Source organism: Lissotriton vulgaris, chromosome 10 (genome assembly GCF_964263255.1).
Source record: "Lissotriton vulgaris chromosome 10, aLisVul1.2, whole genome shotgun sequence".
NCBI classification, from domain to species: domain Eukaryota; kingdom Metazoa; phylum Chordata; class Amphibia; order Caudata; family Salamandridae; genus Lissotriton; species Lissotriton vulgaris.
The window spans coordinates 169,926,442-169,947,731 of NC_141698.1; the positions used below are offsets into that span (position 1 = coordinate 169,926,442).

The 21,290-nt window shown below is 42.5% G+C and overlaps 1 protein-coding gene across 1 annotated transcript in view; it reads right to left on the minus strand.

Annotated features, from left to right (window-relative positions):
- The window catches only part of UMOD (uromodulin), a 260,131-nt gene that overhangs the window by 37,520 nt on the left and 201,321 nt on the right, over positions 1–21,290 (minus strand). Inside the window, exon 16 of the mRNA XM_086939738.1 lies at positions 13,769–13,795. Within this exon, the coding sequence (XP_086795864.1) occupies positions 13,769–13,795 (27 nt within the window). The remainder of the gene's footprint in view (positions 1–13,768; positions 13,796–21,290) is intronic.

Here is a 21,290-nt window from a genome sequence, read left to right on the forward strand (position 1 = left end):
GGACGGGACCTATGAAGAAAAAGAATCCTCTATTGAAATCTGTATATTGCTCCCAAGCTGTCTCAGTCTGATCAATCACTGGGGAATCGGTCTCCCTCCTGTGTCTAACATGCTCTAGTCGTGAATCTCGATGATAATGGGATGGGGCTAGAAAGACAGGTGGCAGCAGGAACGCAATATAACATGTTCCACCCCAGTCTAAGGGCAGATGTACATAAGCTGTCTGACCGCAAATGAAATAGGAATGGCGAGATGCTTTGAAAGAAGACTTTCCTTTATCATTAAACTCGACAACAGCATTACACTCGCTGTGTCCCATATGTACTGATCCTTTCTTTCTAACGCACAAATCACCTTTTACTGGTAGGACTGAAATAGTCGGTGGACCTGCATTTTGCTTGGGCTGAACATTCAGTATCATAAAGCTAAGGGAAGCATTTCCTTGCTCGTACTCTTCATTTTCTAGATCGGTCCCCTTCCTTTGGGGAAGTCCGTCTTCGTCTGGAAAACATGCCTCATTCATTACTTTATTCAAGTTTCCCCATATCCAGTCACCCTGGTAAACTATGGACTTTCTGTCTAGTGATGACATTAAGGCAAACCATGCTCCGTACGAACCATTGTGGGAGAACGGAAAAGGGAAGAAGGGCAGTATTCCCTTCGTCTTTTGAAAAGGGGGGAGTTGGCCACATACCCAGCAATCTGTCGCATTGCTGGTCTGATGAGAACGGTGCAACATCCGAATAAAAGTATTGTTGCGCAGGGCTAGTCGATATGACAGTTCATGGGGTGGCAGATCACTAAATGTATGCTCTACGGTGTCATTAATGGAAATGTGTATATGAGAGGCAATAGGAGGAAAGAAAACATGTAGTATTAAGCTGATACATATTATAGTGATGCACAGAAGAGACATAAAAATCAGAGTTACTATACATCTACTGCTGTCCTTGTGGTAAGTAATACTAATTTCGGTGTCTTCCAGCGCGGCTCAAGGGGGCTTGATCGATCAAAATTCCGGACGAAAACGAAATCTCCAGGGACTATGGCCTGCTCCTTCACCTGGGTGTTGTCAGGGAAGGCGGCGGCAACCTGTGAACGACAAGAGAGTAGTGCAGACATCAAGGAAGCCAGGTTCTCTGTCAGCATGTTACTGTCAACATCAGTTATTTTCTTAGGCATAGGCGTACCCCACATATTCGGTGGTCTACCGAAAACCACTTCATAAGGAGATAGGCCTGTTCTGGAATGGGCTACCATACGCATGTAAAAGAGGGCAACCGGCAAGGCTACCATCCAATCCACGCCTTTTTCTGCACAGATCTTTGCTAATTTCGTCTTTATTGTCTGATTGTGCCTTTCAACAAGGCCTGCTGCTTCAGGGTGTCGTACACAATGAAACTTCCACTGATATCCTAACAGAAGGGACACTTGTTTCATTAATTCAGAAGAAAAAGGTTGACCATTGTCTGAGTACACGACACGGGGCAATCCGTATCTAGGGAAGAATTCTCGCACCAATTGCCTGGCGGTTGTCACAGCAGTGTAATCTGGGACTGGATATGCTTTTGTCCATCTAGATAGTGCACACACAACTACCAAGACATACTTGTAACCTCTACATCTGTCCATTTGGATATAATCCATCTGGAGGACCTCAAAAGGATGGTCAGGAGGATGAAATCCGCCTTGTTCCACCGGAATGCCTTTACCTGGATTGAACTGGCAACAGATCATACAGGTACGTACTTTCTGTTTCGCTGCTGCACGCAGGTGCTTGTTAAACCAGATATTCTGTAAGCTGTCTAGCATTGCCTTTTCTCCCAAGTGTGCGGGACTATGTGCTGTGTTTATGATCACTTGTACCATGGAGTCTGGGAGAAACCATGTAGCTTTGCCTTTAGTCATCCAACCTTGGTCAGTCTGGACCCCTCCTTGTTCAGTCCATTTCTTTATTTCGTCTGAAGTGGCATGTGTCTGTATGTCGAGTACATCTTGAGAAGGATCCCTGACTGTCATGCTTTTTGTCAGTAATGGTACCTCTGTCTTTGCCGTGTCTGTTGGTGTCTGGGCTGTAAGTTTAGCTGTTCGGTCTGCCAGATCATTACCCTGGGAAATTGTGTCTGTAACTTTGGTGTGTGCTTTGCATTTCAGGATAGCTATGGCTGCAGGTAAATGTATTGCTTCTAACAGAGCCTGAATAAGCGGGCCGTGCTGAATTTTAGCCCCATGAGAGGTCAAGAAACCTCTCTCCCTCCACAGGACTCCGAAATCATGAACTACGCCGAATGCATATTGTGAATCTGTATAAATGTTCACTTTCAAGTTCTTAGCTCTTATGCAGGCTTGTGTCAGAGCGATGAGCTCTGCTGCTTGTGCTGACAGCGTGTCTATTCTTTGTGTCTCTATGACTTCAGTAGCAGTGGTCACGGCATATGCTGCCACTAACTCTCCTGCACTCGTTCTCATGCATGATCCATCTACATAGAGTGTCAGGTCAGGGTCTGGAAGTGCAATATCTGTCAGGTCTTGTCTTGGTTTCGTCACTGTATTCATTACTTCCACACAGTCATGTGGTGCGGTGTCTACTGTACTTGAAGGCAAAAGTGTAGCAGGGTTCAGAATGTTACATCGTCTGATCTCTATGTGTGGCTGAAATAACGTCAGTTCATATCCTGTCAGTCTCGCTAAAGTCAAGTGTTGTGTCTGTGTCCTGTTCAAGAGAACTTCCACTGCGTGCGGTACCTGTACTGTCAGGGGGTGTCCCAGCACTATGGAGTCACTTTGTCTTATGGCTAGGGCTGTTGCTGCAACTGATTTCAGGCACGCAGGCAGAGCCTGGGCCACTGGATCCAGTGTACTAGAAAAATAAGCACACGGCTTGTGTTTTCCTGCTTGATCTTGTGTGAGGACAGATAATGCTGTTCCATCTCGTTCAGTTACGAAAAGCATAAAGGGTTTGCTGTAACAAGGAGTCGCTAAAACTGGCGCTTGACATAAGGCTCTTTTTAATTCCTCAAATGCCAAGGTATGTTCTTGTGTCCAAAGGAGGACAGTCGAAGACGCTGCCTCCTGTGTTGTCAACTGTATGAGTGGTTTGGCTAGATAGGCATACTGGGGAATCCACTGTCTGCAGTATGAAGTGAGGCCAATGAAGGCCCGTACTTCCTTTTGTGTCTTGGGCTGTGAAAGGTTAGCAATTAACTGAATACGTTCTTGTGTCAGCTGTCTACCCTCTTGGACAGCAAGTGTCCAAGGTACACCACTTGCTGTGCACAGAATTGCAACTTTGAAGGGGACACTTTGTGCCCCTTGTCCGCCAGAAAGTGTAAAACCGTCAGTGATGCATTTTTGCAGTCTGGTTCTGATCGTGCTGTGATTAGGATGTCGTCTACGTACTGGAGCAGTGCAGTGTTGTTGGCATGTCAATACTGTCCAGCTGTCTTTTTAATGCTTGGCTGTAAATGCTAGGACTCTCTGTAAAACCTTGGGGAGCTCTCGTAAATTTAAAGCTGCGTCCATTTAAACTGAATCCGAAAAGATACTGGCTATCTGGATGAATTGGAACACTGAAAAAGGCATTTTTCAAGTCAATGACAGTAAAGAACGTTGCCTCAGAATCAATAGCAGTCAGCAATGAGGAAATGTCTGGGACCACTGGGTATTGCGGGACTACGCATTTATTCAATTCTCGAAGGTCAACAACTAGTCTGTAAACTGGTGGTGCATTAGGGTCTGTTCGTTTAAGGATAGGGATGACAGGTGAGTTACATACATTCGAGTCAGTCTCCACTACCACCCCTTGTGCAATGAGTTCGTCAACAATTTTCAATAAGGCTACTACGGCATCAGGGGGTAACTTGTATTGTCGTATACGTGGTAGTGCTACTCCTGCTTTGAGAGTGACACGGTGTGGTGTTATGTTCATGTAACCTACGTCAGTCGGACCTTGTGCCCATAGGTGCTGTGGTACATTCTGGAGTCTGTGGTCAAAATCTGTCAACACATAATGTCCCTTAAAATCACGTAAGAACAGCCGTACTCCTTCCGGAGAACAACAGATAACTGCTCCTAGTTATTTTAATGTCTTTATACCAAGCAAGTTTTCTGGACATGACTTAGTAAGTAGCAAGTCTGTGGTACGTGACAATGGACCAACCCCTAGGGAAACTGGTTTCGATACTTCATTAACAATAGGCTTTCCTGAAAATCCCAGGGAAACATTCTGTGAGCCCGAGAGGGGTGCCCCTGGAACCTCGTCATGGCTGATGGTAGTCCTGCTCGCCCCTGTATCAATCAGAAACTTTCTGTCTTTTCCCAATACACGACTATGTACATAGGGACCCTCTTGATCTACAGGAACCTCAATAAGGGGCAAGCCAACTTCCCTCTCAAGGCTGTTTCATGAGAACTGTTGGTATTCTGGATAGTCTGACTGCGTGTACTGATACATTTGTTGCGTGGCATGAACAGGCGGTGGTGGGGGTGGAAAATCCGCTACTGTCTGCTGCGTGTTCTGTGGGGTGCTATTTTGCCTAGGAGTGTGTGGTCGTTCTTTTGTCTTGCCTGTAGCTATATTGTGTTTCAGGCCAGCACAATCCTTTACAAAGTGACCTGGTTACTTGCAATAATTACAGTTACCCTTAACAGGTATCGTGCCATTCTTGTTCGTATTTGCCGGTACTGTTTGGGCAACCAGCACCTTCATTTTTGTCTCTTTCATGCGTCTCTTTTCCTGATCCTGCTCTTCTCTAATTCTGTTCTGGTGATATTGTAGCATTTGTAACATTTGTGAAGGGCTGTTTGCTTGCCAAGTACTCTCAACCTTCAGTACTCTATTCTTGATCTGGGGTAAGGAATTCTCTACTAATTTGCTCACGAAAAGATGAGGATATGATTCATTACCGGGCTTAAGGCCACTATTAATAGAAAAGCATTTCTCGAATCTAGAATAGAAATCACTCGTGTCCTCGTCTTGTTTCTGTTTACAGGCTGAAATAGCATCCCAGTCTTCCTTTTTAGTAATCAATAGTCTCGGCAAAACCTGTATCAGGAGTTCAGGTAGTTCTTTAGCTTTGTCCCCAAGACCAACACCCGGGAGTCTGGCTTTATCCTCTGTTTCCAATTCTGCCCAACTTAACTTTTTCTCTCCCACCTCCCAGTCTTTTTCCTTAAGCTTTTCATAAATACCAGCAGGCAACAGTACTTTCAATAGTTTCAGAATGTCAGCGTACGTATAATCTCCGATGCGGAGAATGTCTTTTAATTCACGGTGAAACCCCCCCGGGTCTTTATCATGGCAGGGCAACATCTTTTTCATCTCCAGTATTTCTAATTTCGTCAAGGGGGTGTAAACATACACTCGTTGAAGCTCATTTAGAGCATTTCTGACGGGATGTTCCTCTCGTAGGGGGTTCTGTCTGTCCATGTATAGGTGCTTTCTGTCGTGGTGTGGGGCGGGAAGCATGCATGTGGTCAGAGAATTTAAGTATTTATGTCGTTGATCCAGGATGACATTAATTAAGTCAGTACCCAGGCCTGTCCATCTCTCTAGAAGGATGTCGTCCAGTAATTTATACAATGGACCGGGATCAGCATATTGACTCTCATACAACGTTATTAAATGTTGAACCATGTAAATACCAGTCAAACGCTGTTCGTTCGGCGGAAGGCTCAAGAAAGTCTGAGCCACTATATCATTGCTATGTATATTGGAATTGGACACCCACTGGGTGGCTGACCGGGCCAACTCCATTTCGTGTGGAGTGTGAGATCGCTCGCTCTCTATGCGTCGTTTCAGTGCTTTTTCAGTAGCTTGGAACAGATTTTCTAGGGAATGTCTTTCTTTTATAGCCTGTCCCTGTTTGCGGTAGTCGAGGCACTTGGGCCTGTCAAACTGTCGTGCTTTGCCCTCTTAATTCATTTTGTCCTTTGCTTCGCTTTCCACTTCTAACTCTTCCGTTGATGACTCACTCTTCTCGTCAGACCATACTCTGTGTATTGTCAATATTTCTTTTCGTATTTTCTTGTACATGCTATCTGTCTGTCCCTGTTTATCATGCCGACCGGCATCTATGTTATCACTCCATTCTATCAAACCAGGCTTTACATCCCCTTCTCCTTGGTCTTGTTCCCTGATCAGGCAGTTAATCATAAAACGTAGAATGTAGTTCTTAACCTCCACCTTTCTGCGGTCCATGGCCTGTTCTATACACTCGGGTCCCTCCCCCGTTCTAATGAAACGGTATATTTTATCTAGGTGTTCTTTCATGTCTGGTAATGTGACCAAATAGTCGACAGCTTTTCTTAATCTTAGTTAAATCACGAGCATTGAACCCTTTCCTGGTACTGGATCGTATATACAACGTGAAATTGCTACATCTACAGTAAACATATATGGCGTTGATGGCGTTGATGGCGTTGGCGGTGGCCCCCCTCCCACTACGGCCCCGGGCCCTACGTCGTCTTTCACGACCTGCTGGAGCTGTTGGAGCTGAGCCGCTGATGGGGGCGGAGGGAAATCTGCGTTTACGTAGTCCGGTGCGAGCTCTTCTGAATAGGAGGAAATAAAAGCTTCGGAGGCTGTCGGCTTTTTTCTACGTACTCTATAGGGTACAGGTGGTGGCGTTCGCGACCTACGGGGTGTTTCTGAGGGGGTCACTCTAGCTAGTTCTTCTGAGAGGACGGTATAAATACCAGCAACGACGGCATTTCTTTCTCTATCAGCCTGTTCTGCCTTGACCCTTTCCCCCTCCTCCCGCAGTTCTTTTTCTTTGGCTTTTTCCGCTGCTTGTTTACTTCTCTCTGCTTGGTGGAATTCTTTCTCTGCTCTCCTATGTGCTTCTTTGCGCCATAACTCAATGGCATCTTTCTGTGAGGGTCTTGCTTTCTTTTTCCATAGCGCTTCCTCTACTCTCATAATGCATTCAGAATCCCACGTTCCTGAGGCAGGCCATTTGTACTTTTCCTCTAAATCCTTCGTGTAATCTACCCATAAGTCTAAAAACAATATGGCATCTAGCCCGTGCTTATTATACATATAATGACCAGGTGTGTCTCTAGGCAGGATGTTAACTGACTCTTCTAGAATGCCTTTCCTAGTCCCTATCTGACGTAATTTCGAAAACAGTGGCATGTTGAAACCAACGTAATGAAAACACTATACACACAAAATAGACAAATCATTCACACTACAACACTAAAACACTAAGACAGATACATTCTAGCTCTATGTACTTGAAAACAGTTAACTTTATGCACTGGAATACAGTACAACCATACCGGTCTCGTAAAGAGACACGTCTTTACCGTGTCCACCGAAATGGACCCGTCTTTACCGTGTCTGTGTGAACGGACACGTCTTTACCGTGTCTGTGTGAACTGACACGTCTTTACCGAGCTCAAATAAATGAACCCGTCTTGAACTTTATGCGTTCCCAATAGCGGTACTCACCGGGAAGCAGAACTTGAAGGCCTCGGAAACTTGATACTGTGCATGCGCCTCGGAACAAGTGGGCCTCTGGAAACCTCGGACCTTGCTCTCTCACGACTTGGGCTCTGGTTGGGATGATCCGCGATCCTCACCGCCTCGTGTGGATGCCTGGTCGCAGTCCGTCTCCTCCGTGGGCCTGAGGGAGTAAGCAGGAAGTCCCGCTGGCGTGTACACTTTGAAGTCCGTCACAGCTGTAGAAGGGGGTAAGGGCTGGACCTACATCGCCGGCGCGTGGGGAAGGGGATTTGTCCCTGTTCGGGCGCCAGATTTATGTGGTAAATAAAGTATTACCCTGTCATAATTTCTATACTTAAATAAAGGGTCATGCATATAATGAGAGGCAGAGTCCGTGGTGTCCGATTCAAAAGGGCTTTATTTCAGTAACTCGAGTTAAGGGTGAATCGGGTTCCATCACCACTAAGGTTCAGGAAGGGTCTTCTAAACTTTATTCACCGAGTACAATATTTATACATTGAATCTCGTACATAGAGGAGGAGCGCTCCAGGCAGAGCAAGAGAAAGAGAGAGATAAGAGCATGTGGGCGTGCATGAGGCGTGTAAGAGGGCGTACACTTGAGGAGTCATAGGTGAGTCATAGGTGGGTGGATACATGAAGGGGGTCGCATGGCCAGCTGGAACCTTTGCCCTACTTGTGTGCGCAACTTGGTCATGACGTGCAATTGACGTGTAACTGGGGGAAGCTGGGGGGAGCTGACTTATGATCTAGTAGAGAAGCCTTCAGTGTCAGGACGACCTGCACGTCTGGTATTATCTGATATCTTAGGTTTGGAGGATGTATTATCTGAAGCAAAGGTCGCTCAAGCAAAGGTTGCTCATCACCAAGAGACAGTGTGGGCATATATTCTTCGTGCATTGCGTGGGGGGACTTGAGCTTTTTATGGATGCGAGCTCTGCAAATCACTTAAACGGAGACAGAAAGGCTAGGCCCTATCTCTGCAGACGGGTTCTGTTTACCTTCTTCACTAGGCAAGAATGTGATTCTGTGGAACAAGCAGATAACTGTGTGCAAAATACTGTCTTGGCACCCCGGGCTGGGCCCCTCTCGGCTGAGCCAGGAGTATGCGAGAGGACAGGGATATGTAGCTGCAGCTTTCAGAGTGTCTGGAGGCCTGAAAACCCTAATTCGGAGACTGGCTCAGGCTGAGCCACAAAACGGGTTCATCTCGATTTTAAACGTGCACAATGCAAACACATTGGCAACATAGGCCTCAGTGCAGAATTAACGTTTCTTACATGGGAGACTTGGTAACTGACATCCTAATGTGGGACGGAAATGCAGAGGCATTATTATTGCAGGCCATAGAGGGAAAATGCATAGGTGACATGCACATACACTAAACGTGGGGTACACGCAGGGGACACATTGGCCATGTCAAATTTCATTTTCCTCAGTTAGAATGGATGAGTGTGGCCTTCCAGGGTAGTACACCAATATTTTGAAATCTCTGAATATGTGGAAGATTGCTATCCCAAAAAGTTAGATGAAATTAATTTTAGGAATTCAAAATTGAACTCCAGGCTGGCCCCGGTGGTCAAAAGAGTAAAATTCATAACTAAATAATTTAAGACGAGAGAGTGAGTTTGAAACCCAATATCTCTACCCACTGAACAGACTCACAGCTGGGATATTGAGAAATAATTTTTTAAAAATTAATGCAAACTCTCTTCCTCTAATGAGAGCTAATTAATATGGCTAATTTGAAAAACATGTGCAACTAGAGCTGATGAATCAGCAGATGAAGTGTGAAGCAAGGTTTCCAAGATTGAGAATATCTACGTTGTGATTACGAAGAAAATAATGAATCCCTGTCTTTCATTTAGGTAAAAAATGTTATCTGAGCATGGCAATCTGCACAACTATCCCCTCTCTGGAAGCAAGTTATGGACAAAGACTTGCATATCTCTCTGGCAGAGATAGTATTAAGATTTAGCAATCTCACAATGGCTGGATTATAATCCATGCACTCCATTGGTGCGTAGAATAGGAAACGACCACTACAACGCGGCTGTTTCTACGAAAACATTTATCACGCATGCATTACAACGCATACATGGTTACAACGACAGCCTTTACCACGCATACCTTTACTACGAAATACGTAGTGAAGGCATGTGTGGTAAATGCTAAAAAAAGAAAAAGGGGTCTTGGGGGGTCTCCCCTAAAAAATAAAAATAAAACGTCCCCCCCCCAAAAAAAAGCACCTGATGTTCCAAAGCAGAGGCAATCAGCGTCGTTTGAGAGGAAGCGGAAAGAAACTTCTGCTTCCTCTTTACGACGTACGACGTAACAAAGGAAGATGGAGAGGAGACGACGTGAAAAGGGAAGGGGAATTTTAGTATATAAAAAAAAGATTAAGGGTTAAGGGCAGGGGTAATTATAAGTAGTTGGGGCTGGGGGTCATGTAAGGTTACAGGGGATGGGTATAACCTTTTACAAGAGTATGGCCTTACCACGCATAAATTAACAACGAAAATCGTTGTAAATCTATCCGTGGTAAAGGAAAATTTGTGGTAAAGGTTATGCATGGGAAAAGCATTCCGTTGTAACGCATGCATGGTAAAGGCATGCGTTTCAACGGAATGCGTTGTAACAACATACAACCGCGTAGAATCTGCATGGTAGTTTATCCTTAAAATGAGCAGCATGATTTTCGCTAGGCATTGGCCAGGAGTGGATCACTGCCGACGGGTTTGCCATTGGCATGCCCACTGCACTGAATATAAAATGTGATGCTGTTAAACAATAAAATGAAGGAAAGATGAACAGCATCATAGAATAGTGTAGCCTCAGCAGAGGTAGGATTGCTATAAGGTTCCTCACTTTTCAGGACACCTTATCTGATATTTTACACTATTGGTTAAAGATATATGATATATATTTATCTTAGGCACCAAAGCTCTACTGTTAAGCAGAAAAACATTTTTTTTTTAAAGATGTTAAACCATAAAATAAGGGTTGCCCTTTGTTGTTATCCTCATGTACAGTTGAAAGTAAATATTGGCTTTGGAGTAGGCGAACCATGGCCACATAGCCAGCTCCTGGTTATTAAAATATAGATGTAAGATAAGAAAAAAATGAGTTGTTGATGTTATTCATGTATAGAAATGTAATTTCCCTGTGTTTTTCCTTTCATTGCAATCAAGGTAGCACCCATGGTAGTTCCTCAGAACTGTTTTTATATTTTACGGTATGATGAATAAGTGTGCTTAAGAGCTATCTTGTTTCTAACACATAAGGAGTAGAATGAATGTAATATGTATATTTGCCAAAGCAGAATCTCACTTTTATTTTCATTAGGCGTTTCTGAATTTTTGAAGACAAATGTTTAAAACACCAGCAGAAGGAAGGGAAGCAGCTTTCAGACAGATAGTTGTGTGTCATCAACATAAGAAATTGCTTTGCAAAGAAAATATTTGCTCATAGAGTCAGAAAACTGGTGCTAATGTTTAAAAGCATTGGGGCCGCAAGACCTCTTGGGGAACTCTGCATGAAATGGGTAGGATGAGGAACACAATGTGGATATGACAACAGGCTGCAAATCCTTGGTCAAGACTGAGACAAACCACTTGGCTACCATCCACTTGATACCACTTTTCCCGAAGCACTCTAGAAGTATGTCATGGTCGACCATATCAAAGGGTGGCAAGATTTCCAATAACACAAGCACAATGGAGTTATCTTGGTCACAAATTGTCCTCAATCAAGGGTAGTTTCAGTGCTCTGGCCAGGATGGCAATCAGGTTGCCAGATATGTAAAAGATTGTAAGATTCTGCTTGATTGGAAAGTTGCATGGCTACCACATGTTTTGCAAACTTTCCTAAGTACAGAAGTAAAGTGATAGGTCTGTAGTACTCTGTTTTTAAAACAGTCAAAATTATTTATTTTTAGAAAAGGAGTAACATTTCCAGTTTTTCATTCATTGGGGTTCAAGTCTGAGGAGAGAGAAAGATTTATAATTGAAAATATTTCTTGACCAATGGTCAAGAAAATCGAGTGGAAAATAGTAGCTGAGCATAAATCATCAGGTGATCCTTATTTAACCAATTTGCCAAGAGGAGATCTTGTTTACCTATTTGGAAGTAACACTAGTACTGGAGTAAGAAAATCACGAGCCTGGGTAATAACTCCAGTGTCAGGAGACTCAGTTTGCAAGTTCTTGATATTAAAGTAAATAAGCTGTAGTTCTCCAGGCAAAAAGAAAGGAAGCTTGACACAAAGCTTGTGAGATGGTTGTAAGTTTAGGATGGAGGAGGCAGGCCTACAAAAAGTATTTAAGGTGTAAACATTTGCTTCAATTGGATGTCAACGTTTAGGATATATCTTTGAGGAATTCCAATTGATACTCAAGTTGTTGTCAATTTATTGAAAAACTGTATGATTTCATTAAGAATATGCACTAATACATTTGATTCAACTAGCATAGCTGCTTGCTTTGAAAGAACAGCCTTTTCCTTAGTGTGTAACAATATACCACAATCTAGAATGTTTTGCAATGGATTAGGGTATAATGCTTGCTTTGGGTCTTTTGCATCTCCTTGCCAGTGCCTGCCTTTTAATTTTTATTTTTAATGGAGAACCCTCTTGAAAATGAAAAAAAAATATCTCTCTTCATCCACTGACCCACAGATGGCCATCACTAAACCCTGCTTTCCCACATTTTTTCAAAACATGAGAGACATGTCAGAGAAACCCTTGTCTCAATTTCAACCTATGTAAACTCTCTCTCCTGCTTCTCTTATCACCACAACCCATTGCCTGCACCTCCCTTTCCACTTAAGATCCATTTGCACATTTGTGTTCTGTGCTCAATAGAAAGATATTAAATACCTACGATGCGAAGTTCATTAATAAGGCCTTTAATAATGGCAAGGAAACCAAAGAGCTACTTGTCTACAGAGTGAGAACAAGGGCATGTTATTGCTATCTAAAGTACCTAAAAGTTTGCATCTGGAATATCAAGTAGGGAATATCTTAATATTGTAGCAAAAATATCAACAACAAAAATATCGACAGGTAAGTATATATAGATTTTCTATACCTAACCCCACATATGTGTACCATGACAATATATATTTTCAGGGTATGTAGATGTTGAGTAGAGAATAGTACATCTATACTTCCCTACGTGCATTTTCCATATTTTAGCAATGATATTAAGGTATCCCAATATTGCCTGCTTAATACTGCAGGCTACAAGTTCACCTTAATATTCACAATGCTAACATTAAATGATCACATGGAATGCACAATTGAGTGGGGCTTGTCCACAATTACCCATTCTAAAGGCGCAATGACAATGTGCAGCTCAACGTAAAACCTATTCTTATTTCATTTTATTTTATTACAATTTTGGAAAATCTTTTTATTGAACTTGTTAAAAAAATATAACTATACCAACAATAGAGATAAACAGATGACATTGCACATTTGACCGAGTACTGCATACCAGCAATTTACAAATCATAAAGTCATATGTGAAAGAAAGAGTGAAATACTTGGGGAAGAAGTTTTTGTTATGCATTATTGTCTCCTCAGCTTTGTAGTGAAGGTAGTGCCAAGATCATTGCCCTGTGAAGGTTCATGGTGAGTTGAAAGGAACCTGCATTGTTTCGATAACTGTATACACTGCAAGTTTATGAAGATTACTGTTAGTTCTCAGGGAAGAGAAGCGCAGTAAAAAGTAGGTCAGTTGGATGGACAAGGGCTGGGGTTGATTAGAGAAGTTCTAATTCCTTTTTTCTTTTGAAATTGAAGTTAAATGTCATGAATTCGGCCATTAGAGCGCTTTGCATGAGCACGAGATCATATTACACATTTTTTGGGCAGACGGAGTTTAAATGATTTTCCAGAACCACAGGATGTTGAAAGAAGGGCCAAGATTTGAACCAGGTCCTGCAGTTCCAAGATGGGTACCTCTGGCCTTTACACCACATCTCCTCCCCAAAGAAGTAGGGTCTGGCTTCAACTTCTTACTACTTATGTCCTCTCAAGTTTTCTTAATTCCTCTAGTTTCCGCAATACTACATTATGTTTTGGTCACATCAGCATTGCATTCACTTTTCCTATGGGATTCTTTTAAAGGGGAAGAATGATATGTTTTATTTTTTAAGTTTCAATCATTCTTCCTCAAAATGGGGTTGAAGAGTAACAGATACAAAATGTTGCTGCCAAGCTGCATCTCAAACTGACACACCCACGCTATGAGTAACACATGCTCTTTATTAAAAGAGAAATACAACTTCTCAAGAACTTACCTTCACTGCTGCCAGTGGGCCCTCCAACTACAATAGAATACAAATATATTGTTTTAGATAAAATTGTTCTACGCATCATACTTTACATTAGATCATACATATAGTAAATACTTTCTTAAACCGTGGACCAACCAGATTTTGCTCCACTCCGTATTCCATGAAGAATTTTACACTGGAGCAATATGCGGAAATTCATTGTGAATCTACTGCACAAAGCCATGACACAAATGTTGCACATTAATCATTTTACCAAGAGCAGTAAAGCCTCATCCAATAATAAATGTTTTTTAAATGAAGCAAACATTTTATACAACAAATGTTCTGCATTTCTGTAAAAAATGTTTCACATTTTAAAAGTAACATGGTTCTGGTCGATGAGTGAAATTCTCGGATGCTGCAGACATCTAATTCGACCCTGAGTTAATCTTTGTGAATTGGATCGAAGAAGATTAAACTGCCCCCTCAAATTCATAGTTTTGGAAATGTGGTCTGAGTCTAATAAATTAAATATGAATATAGCACTGCATGATCATCATTTTCTATGGGTGATAAATTAACATTTGCATTCCTTGTGACAACTGCCTTAACAATGAACAGTCATGAGATTTCCTAATTACCAAGTCATCCTTTCCCTTCTTAGCAATTACAGGAGATTGACATCTTTTTATATTGAGAATCAAGAAAAATAACACATTCTTATTCGATACTCTGTTATTCCTCACTTAACATTCACTAAATAGTTATTTACTAGAAAGATTAATTTGTATACTGCATTGATATTTCTGTTTGTTTTCTTCTGTTTTTAACAGTTCTAAAAGGTTTTTAAGATCAATATGTCCTAAAGAAAGTGGGGTAGACCATTAATCCCACCGAAATGAAGCATGAACACTTTTGATTTTTAAAGTACATAAATCTAATTGTGTATTTTTTAGAATTTTACGTGTGTGCAAATGTTATGTCTTGCAAATAAACCAATTAGTTAGTTTTGTTGAGGAATTAATTAAATCAATTTGTAAAAATGAAACCTTTAATATGCAGTCAAGTACAATTGAAGATACAAAAGTAATTTTTAAATGTGGATGAAATAATCTGATAGCATATATTGTAAACTGCGATACCGGTATAAAAATAGCAGGATATATATATATATATATATATATATATATATATATATATATATATATATATATATATATATATACTAATTTACATCTAGGTTAGTGGGAGGAGCAGGTGCTTGGGGGACCCACATTAAATCAATGGACAGATAAGATTCTTTTATGGCTAAGGTATATTGACGACATCTTTGTGCTGTGACAGGGCACGGAGATGGATGTGGATGAATTTATCAATGACCTTAATGTAAATGATTTAAATTAGAATTTTATGGGGCATAAAAGTACAACATCAGTAGACGTCTTAGACATACGAATAATGGTGGAAGGGGAGAAACTGGAGGCAACTATTTTTATGAAGAAGACGGCAGGCAATACAATCTTGCATGCTAGAAGTGCACACCCTGCCCCGTTAATAAAAAGTATTCCCATTTGGGAATTTTATAGAGCTAGGAGAGCATGCAGCTCACAAAGGGAATCTTACAGAGTAGAAAATTAAATCTCGCTTTTTACAAAGAGGGTATTCATCTAAACTACTAGAAGCAGCATCTAAAAAATCTAGAGAAATAAAAAGAGAAAAGATTATTTTTAAACCATCAAAAACAGATAAGAAGAGAAGTAATAAAGAACAGAAATCCCTCATAGATTCATTACAAAATATAATGAAGAGCATTTGAGAGTAAAACAAATTTTACAAAATCACTGGCACTTTATTAGACATGATCCAACAATAGGACACCAGGTTGCTGGGAATCCACAGAACACTTACAGAAAGTCAAATCGTTAAGGGATTATCTAGTTAAGAGCGACAGGCTGGGAATAATGCAATAACATACCTGGCTTCAACAGAAAGGGTTTAAAAAATGTTTGAAGTGTAAGGTCTGTTTACATGGAGAGAATATTACAGCTTTCAAAACGGGTAAAAGAATTTTTAACGTGTAAATCAGATTTTGTTGTATATATTTTAAAGTGCCCATGTAATCAGATTTATGTTGGCAGTACAACTTTCCCAGTACATAAAAGAATCCTTTAGCACAGAAGAGCAATAGTGAACAAAGATCGCAGCTGCCCAATAGTCAGACACTTCGAGAAGGAAAATTCCAATACTCCAGCAACACTGAGATATAGCTGCATAGCACAGGTGCCCAAGAGGAGTAGAGGAGGAGACAGGGAGAAAGAGCTACGTAAACTTGAAACATACCTCATCCTTGAGTTGGATAGTAAAGAACGGTTTCAACGTGGATGAGGAGTTGTATACCTGTCTTTACTGATCCTCCAGCAGCCCTTACAGAGTACTCACCAGTAGAGCAAGAAAATAATGTAAATAGATTTTGTAAGATAAGAAATGGACAACAAGGCACTTTCAGAGCACTTTTTAATAAAGGGAATTATATGTATATTTCACTTTTTAGTCTGGGTTTTAGGTGAACTTTTTACTCTATGAAAAGACAGTGGGATAAGTAGAGACAAATACTATCAAAGTAAGGTAAATTTAACTCAATTACTACCCAGAGTATATTTGGATATACTGTAGAGTAATGAGGAGATACCGTTTAGATTTATGAAGCACTTTAAGAAAAAGTTGTTTGCACTTAATATTGGCACATTGTCACTTTTTTGCACTCTAGCACTTTAGAAAGACCTCTGAAGTAGCAAATTAGCCGTAAACACTTAGGGGTTTCCCAAAATGTGAGAGAAATTGGTTACAAATTAATTTTAGTGACAACAGATGCATTTGTTGAGGACCTATATTTAATTAGCATTTAAGCACCAGTCACTTTATTGAAAGAATAAAGTGTACAATGGAAATTTGGGCCGAAGTACATAATCAATGGGTAATACATTGCCTCGCAAAGAGGTCTTCATAACAATGATAATGCCAGAGAAAACGTGCACTTGCCCACAATCAATCAATCAATCACAGCATTTATAGAGCGCGATACTCACCCGTGAGGGTCTCAAGGTGCTGAGGGGGGGGCTGCTACTGTTCGAACTAACAGGTCTTGAGAAGTCTCCTGTATGTCAGCAGGTCCTGGGTCTGTCACAGGTGGATGGGGAAGGTGTTCCATGTTCTGGTGGCGAGGTGGGAGAAGGATCTGCCACTGGTGGTCGTTGTTTGGATGCGTGGGACGGTGGCAAGTGCAGAGGAGCTGCCTGTTGGGGGTGTTGAAGGTGAGTCCCTTGTTGAGGTATGCTAGTCCAGCGTCGAGGAGTGCCCTGTGAGCATGGGTGTGGAGCTTGAAGGTGATCCTCTTGTTGACGGGGGAGCCAATGCAGGTCCCTCAGGTGGGCAGTGATGTGGGTGTGGCAGGGGATGTCGAGGATGAGGCGTGTGGAGGCCTTCTGAGTGCGTTGGAGTCTCTTCTGGAGTTTGGCTGTGGTTCCCGCGTAGAGGGTGTTGCTATAGTCCAGCCTGCTGGTGACAAGGGCCTGGGTGACCGTCCTTCTGGTTCTGGTGGAGATCCATCTGTAGATCTTGCGAAGCATACAGAGGATGTAGAAGCAGGAGGATTGACTTGCTGGGTCATTGATAGAGATGAGTCCAGGATGAACCCCAGGTTGCGTGCATGGTCGGTGGGTTTCGGCGCAGTTCTCAGCAAGGCTGGCCACCAGAAGTCGTCCCAGGCGGGGGGGGGGGAGCAGAGGACGAGGACCTCTGTCTTGTCCTAGTTCAGTTTCAGGCAACTGCTCTTCATCCATTCGGCGACTGCCTTCAGTCCTTCATGGAAGTTGGTTTTGGCGATGGCGGGGTCTTTGGTGAGGGAGAGTATCAGCTGTGTGTCGTCGGCGTATGATATGTTGAGGTTGTGTGATCGGACGATGTTGGCAAACGGTGTCATGTAGACGTTGAAGAGGGTCGGGCTGAGTGATGAGCCTTGGGGTACGCCGCAGGTAATCTTGGTGGCTTCGGATCGGAATGGAGGGAGGCGGACTCTCTGGGTTCTGTCGGTGAGGAAGGAGCCAAGACAAGGTCCAGTCTAGGACCTTGTCTTGGATTCCTGTGATGTAGAGGCGTGTGCGTAGGGTGCGGTGGCAGACGGTGTTAAAGGCGGCTGAGAGGTCCAGGAGGATGAGGGCAGCTGTTTCGCCATTGTCCAACAGGGCCCTGATGTCGTCGGTGGTGGCAATGAGGGAGGTTTCGGTGCTGTGGTTGCTGTGGAATCCGGATTGGGACAAGTCCAAGGTGTTGTTCTCTTTGAGGAATTGGGTCAGTTGTCTGTTGACGATCTTCTCTATGACTTTTGCCAGGAACTGGGAGATGGGCCTGAAGTTCTTGAGGTCCTTAGGGTCTGCCTTGAGTTTCTTTGAGTACGGCGTTATTCTCTGCGTGTTTTCCAGCTTTCCGGGAAGTTGGGGGTCTTGAATGAGCTGTTGCAGATCTTCCAGAGTTGGGGTGCGATGATGAAGCTCACTTTGTTGAAGATGTGGTGGTGGCAGGGGTCTGATGGTGGGCCAGAGTGGATGGTGTTCATGGTATTGATGGTATCTTTGTCATTGATGTGGTTCCAGGAGATCAGGCAGCCAGTGTGACAGGGGGGCAGTGAGTCCAGGATGTCAGCGGCTGATGGGGGGGGGGGGCTGGGTGTTGAAGCTGTCATGGATGTCTGCAATCTTGTGGTGGAAGAAGGTGGCTAGAGAGTCGCAGAGGTCTTGTGACGGCAGGATGTGATTGGAGCTGGAGCTGGGATTGGGGAGTTCCTTCACAATGTTGAAGACCTCTTTACTGTTTTGTGTGTTGTTGTTGATACGTTCCTTAAAGGAGATCCTTTTGGCGGTTCGAATGAGTTGGTGGTGTCTGCGTCCACAGAATATGAATGTAAATAGAAATGTACATACATGAAAAATCATTGAATCAAATTGAAGGATGTAAAGTTTTTATAAGCATTTAAGTGAGAAAAAGTCTCAACGATGCCCCTAAACTCGTCAGGTCAAAAAAGAATTTTTATCTATATATAGACAGGTAACACCTTAAAATCCAAGTTTATGATGCACAATCAGCACACATCGCTTTAAAACAAATTATATTACAATAATTGTTGGTTAGAGAATCTTTTTTTTTATTGACTATCTTGGCATTAGGCTGAGCCCCAACTCGAAAAGGCAGAAAGTAATCTTGAAAAGAAATATAATGTCGACACAACATACGTCACATTTTGCAAATAGGCTAATGGGTAAAGACATATTCAGCGCCCAGCACAAGCAGCGGCTGTTTATGAATTAGAATTATGGGGGCACACTGATGTCTCAGTGCTGAAGGAGACTGAAAAGAAGTTTATAAAAGGTTTGCTGTGATTTCCTTTTATCTCGCCTAGCATACCACTTTGGGTAGAACCGGTTCTAAGAAACATAAAAACAGTTGTTAAACTGAGACCTCTTATCCTGTTTAGAAGATGGCGGTGTTTTTGATAAACTTAGACCATATCAGGCAGCCCTGTAAGATGTACTTAGAATGACTCAGTTCTGATTCATGTCTGGTGATCTCCAGACTTCATACATAGACATACAAGAACTCAAGCGGACCTTTAGGAACTGGGAAGATACTAAGGGGGTCATTAGGATGGCCCGCCATCCTATCGGTGTTTGGGACCGCCCGCCATAAGGGTGGGGGTCCTGTGGAGGGTATTAGGATGCGCCCGCCTCTGTGGCGGGCGCATCCTGCATTTTTAGCATTGTGGATGGCGGTGCTCTCAGCACCGCCCGCCACAATGCTAAAAATGCACGTATGCATTTGCATAAACAAAGCGGCAAGAACCGCGCGGTGCCTGCCGCTTTGTTTATGAAAATGCAGGGGGGTACCACAACTACCCCCTGTGTACGCCCCCAAAGTGAAGACCGCATGCCTCGATGCTGCCACGGAAAGGCATCTATGCAAGCCCATGCTAATATGGCTGGAAGTGTCTATTAGACACCGCCACCATATTGGACCTTTTCTGCCCCGGTCACCTTGCGACCGGGGCGAAAAAGCGGAGGACGGTCTTTCAGTTCGCCGCGGTCCCCCCGCCATCCTAATATGGCGGGAGGTCCTTTAGGTGAGGATGACGGGCGGATTGCCCCCACCAGGCCGGCGGTGGCTACCGTTAGCCTGGCAGGATCAATCCGCCCACAATCCTAATTGGCCCCTAAGTATTTTACAATCACGTACAGGCATTTCTGCTTTTAAAAGTAGTTTTATATCAAAATAAAAATTGTTATCCTTCCGCTGGCTACATTTATCTAGTCCTGGTGAGTGGCCATTACCCAGGACCCATTTATGATCATTATAGGGCATTTAGGAAATGTCCAGGCTATCCAGGCTCAAGAACAAGGTGGCTAATTCAAAACTTGAGAAATGTCATCATCACCAGATATCAGAACAAGATATGAATATGTAAGTAACACACCTCAAGATCAATGGTATTTGCAAATTTAAAGCACTCACTTTCCGCATAATCAATCTTAGGAAATCCTTTTCACCAGATGAATTACCAGAGAGTTACAATTTTAAACTTGTAATTGTTTTTAACTTTTGAAGCCGTCATTTTCATGGTGCGTATTTATTATCCATACATTTGTGATTTAAGAAAGTTGTTTTTGTCATGTAATTTATAATGCCCGTGGCTGAACATATCAGAAAAAGTATTTGTGGATATGTGAGAATATTTATCAAAGTTTACATGTTTATGGAAGTTTTTATTGGAAATGAAGATTGCTTCGAGAATGTATCACAATTCACATTTTATTTATCTATGTGTTCTTGTGAGATGTATTATCTTGATAGTCATATATTACAATGTGTATTTGTCATACACTTTTATGTATTTAAATACCCGAAGGGAATACATCTGTCTGACTGATTGTAGGCTCTATCTACTGCTCCGGTTATGTTGAATCTGGGAAACAGAATAGTATGAGCATATTCAACTACACACAGCTAAGTGAGGCAGGACTATTTGAAGTGCTTTGCTAAGTTAGATGGGACTGACTAATATATGATTTATAAGCTATTGGTTTTAAAACTGTACATTAATTAAGGCCAGTTAGCAGCACTAGTGCGATATGCTGAAACATGCAAGGCTGAGATGAATTTTGCCATAGCATTTTGAGCTCATTGTAGGTGAGGTTCAGACAGATATTCGCATATGGCTTTCGAGTTAGAAAGCCTATCAATATCTGCAATGGGTGGGCTCACTTAGATAAGAGCGAGGAATCCCTAGAGCAAGAACATAACCTATGTTGAGTCAACAGAGTCAAATATGCCCCTGGCTAGTCCGGGAACTATGAGGAATCAAAGGCCCACTGGCAGTGCCACAGACTTTCGCATCAAAAGGAAATCAATTAAAAACATGTTTAAGTGTCAAGTCAGGATCCACCTCAAACACTCATATCAATCTATCCATCCTCTTATGTACATCAAACCCCTGCTCGGT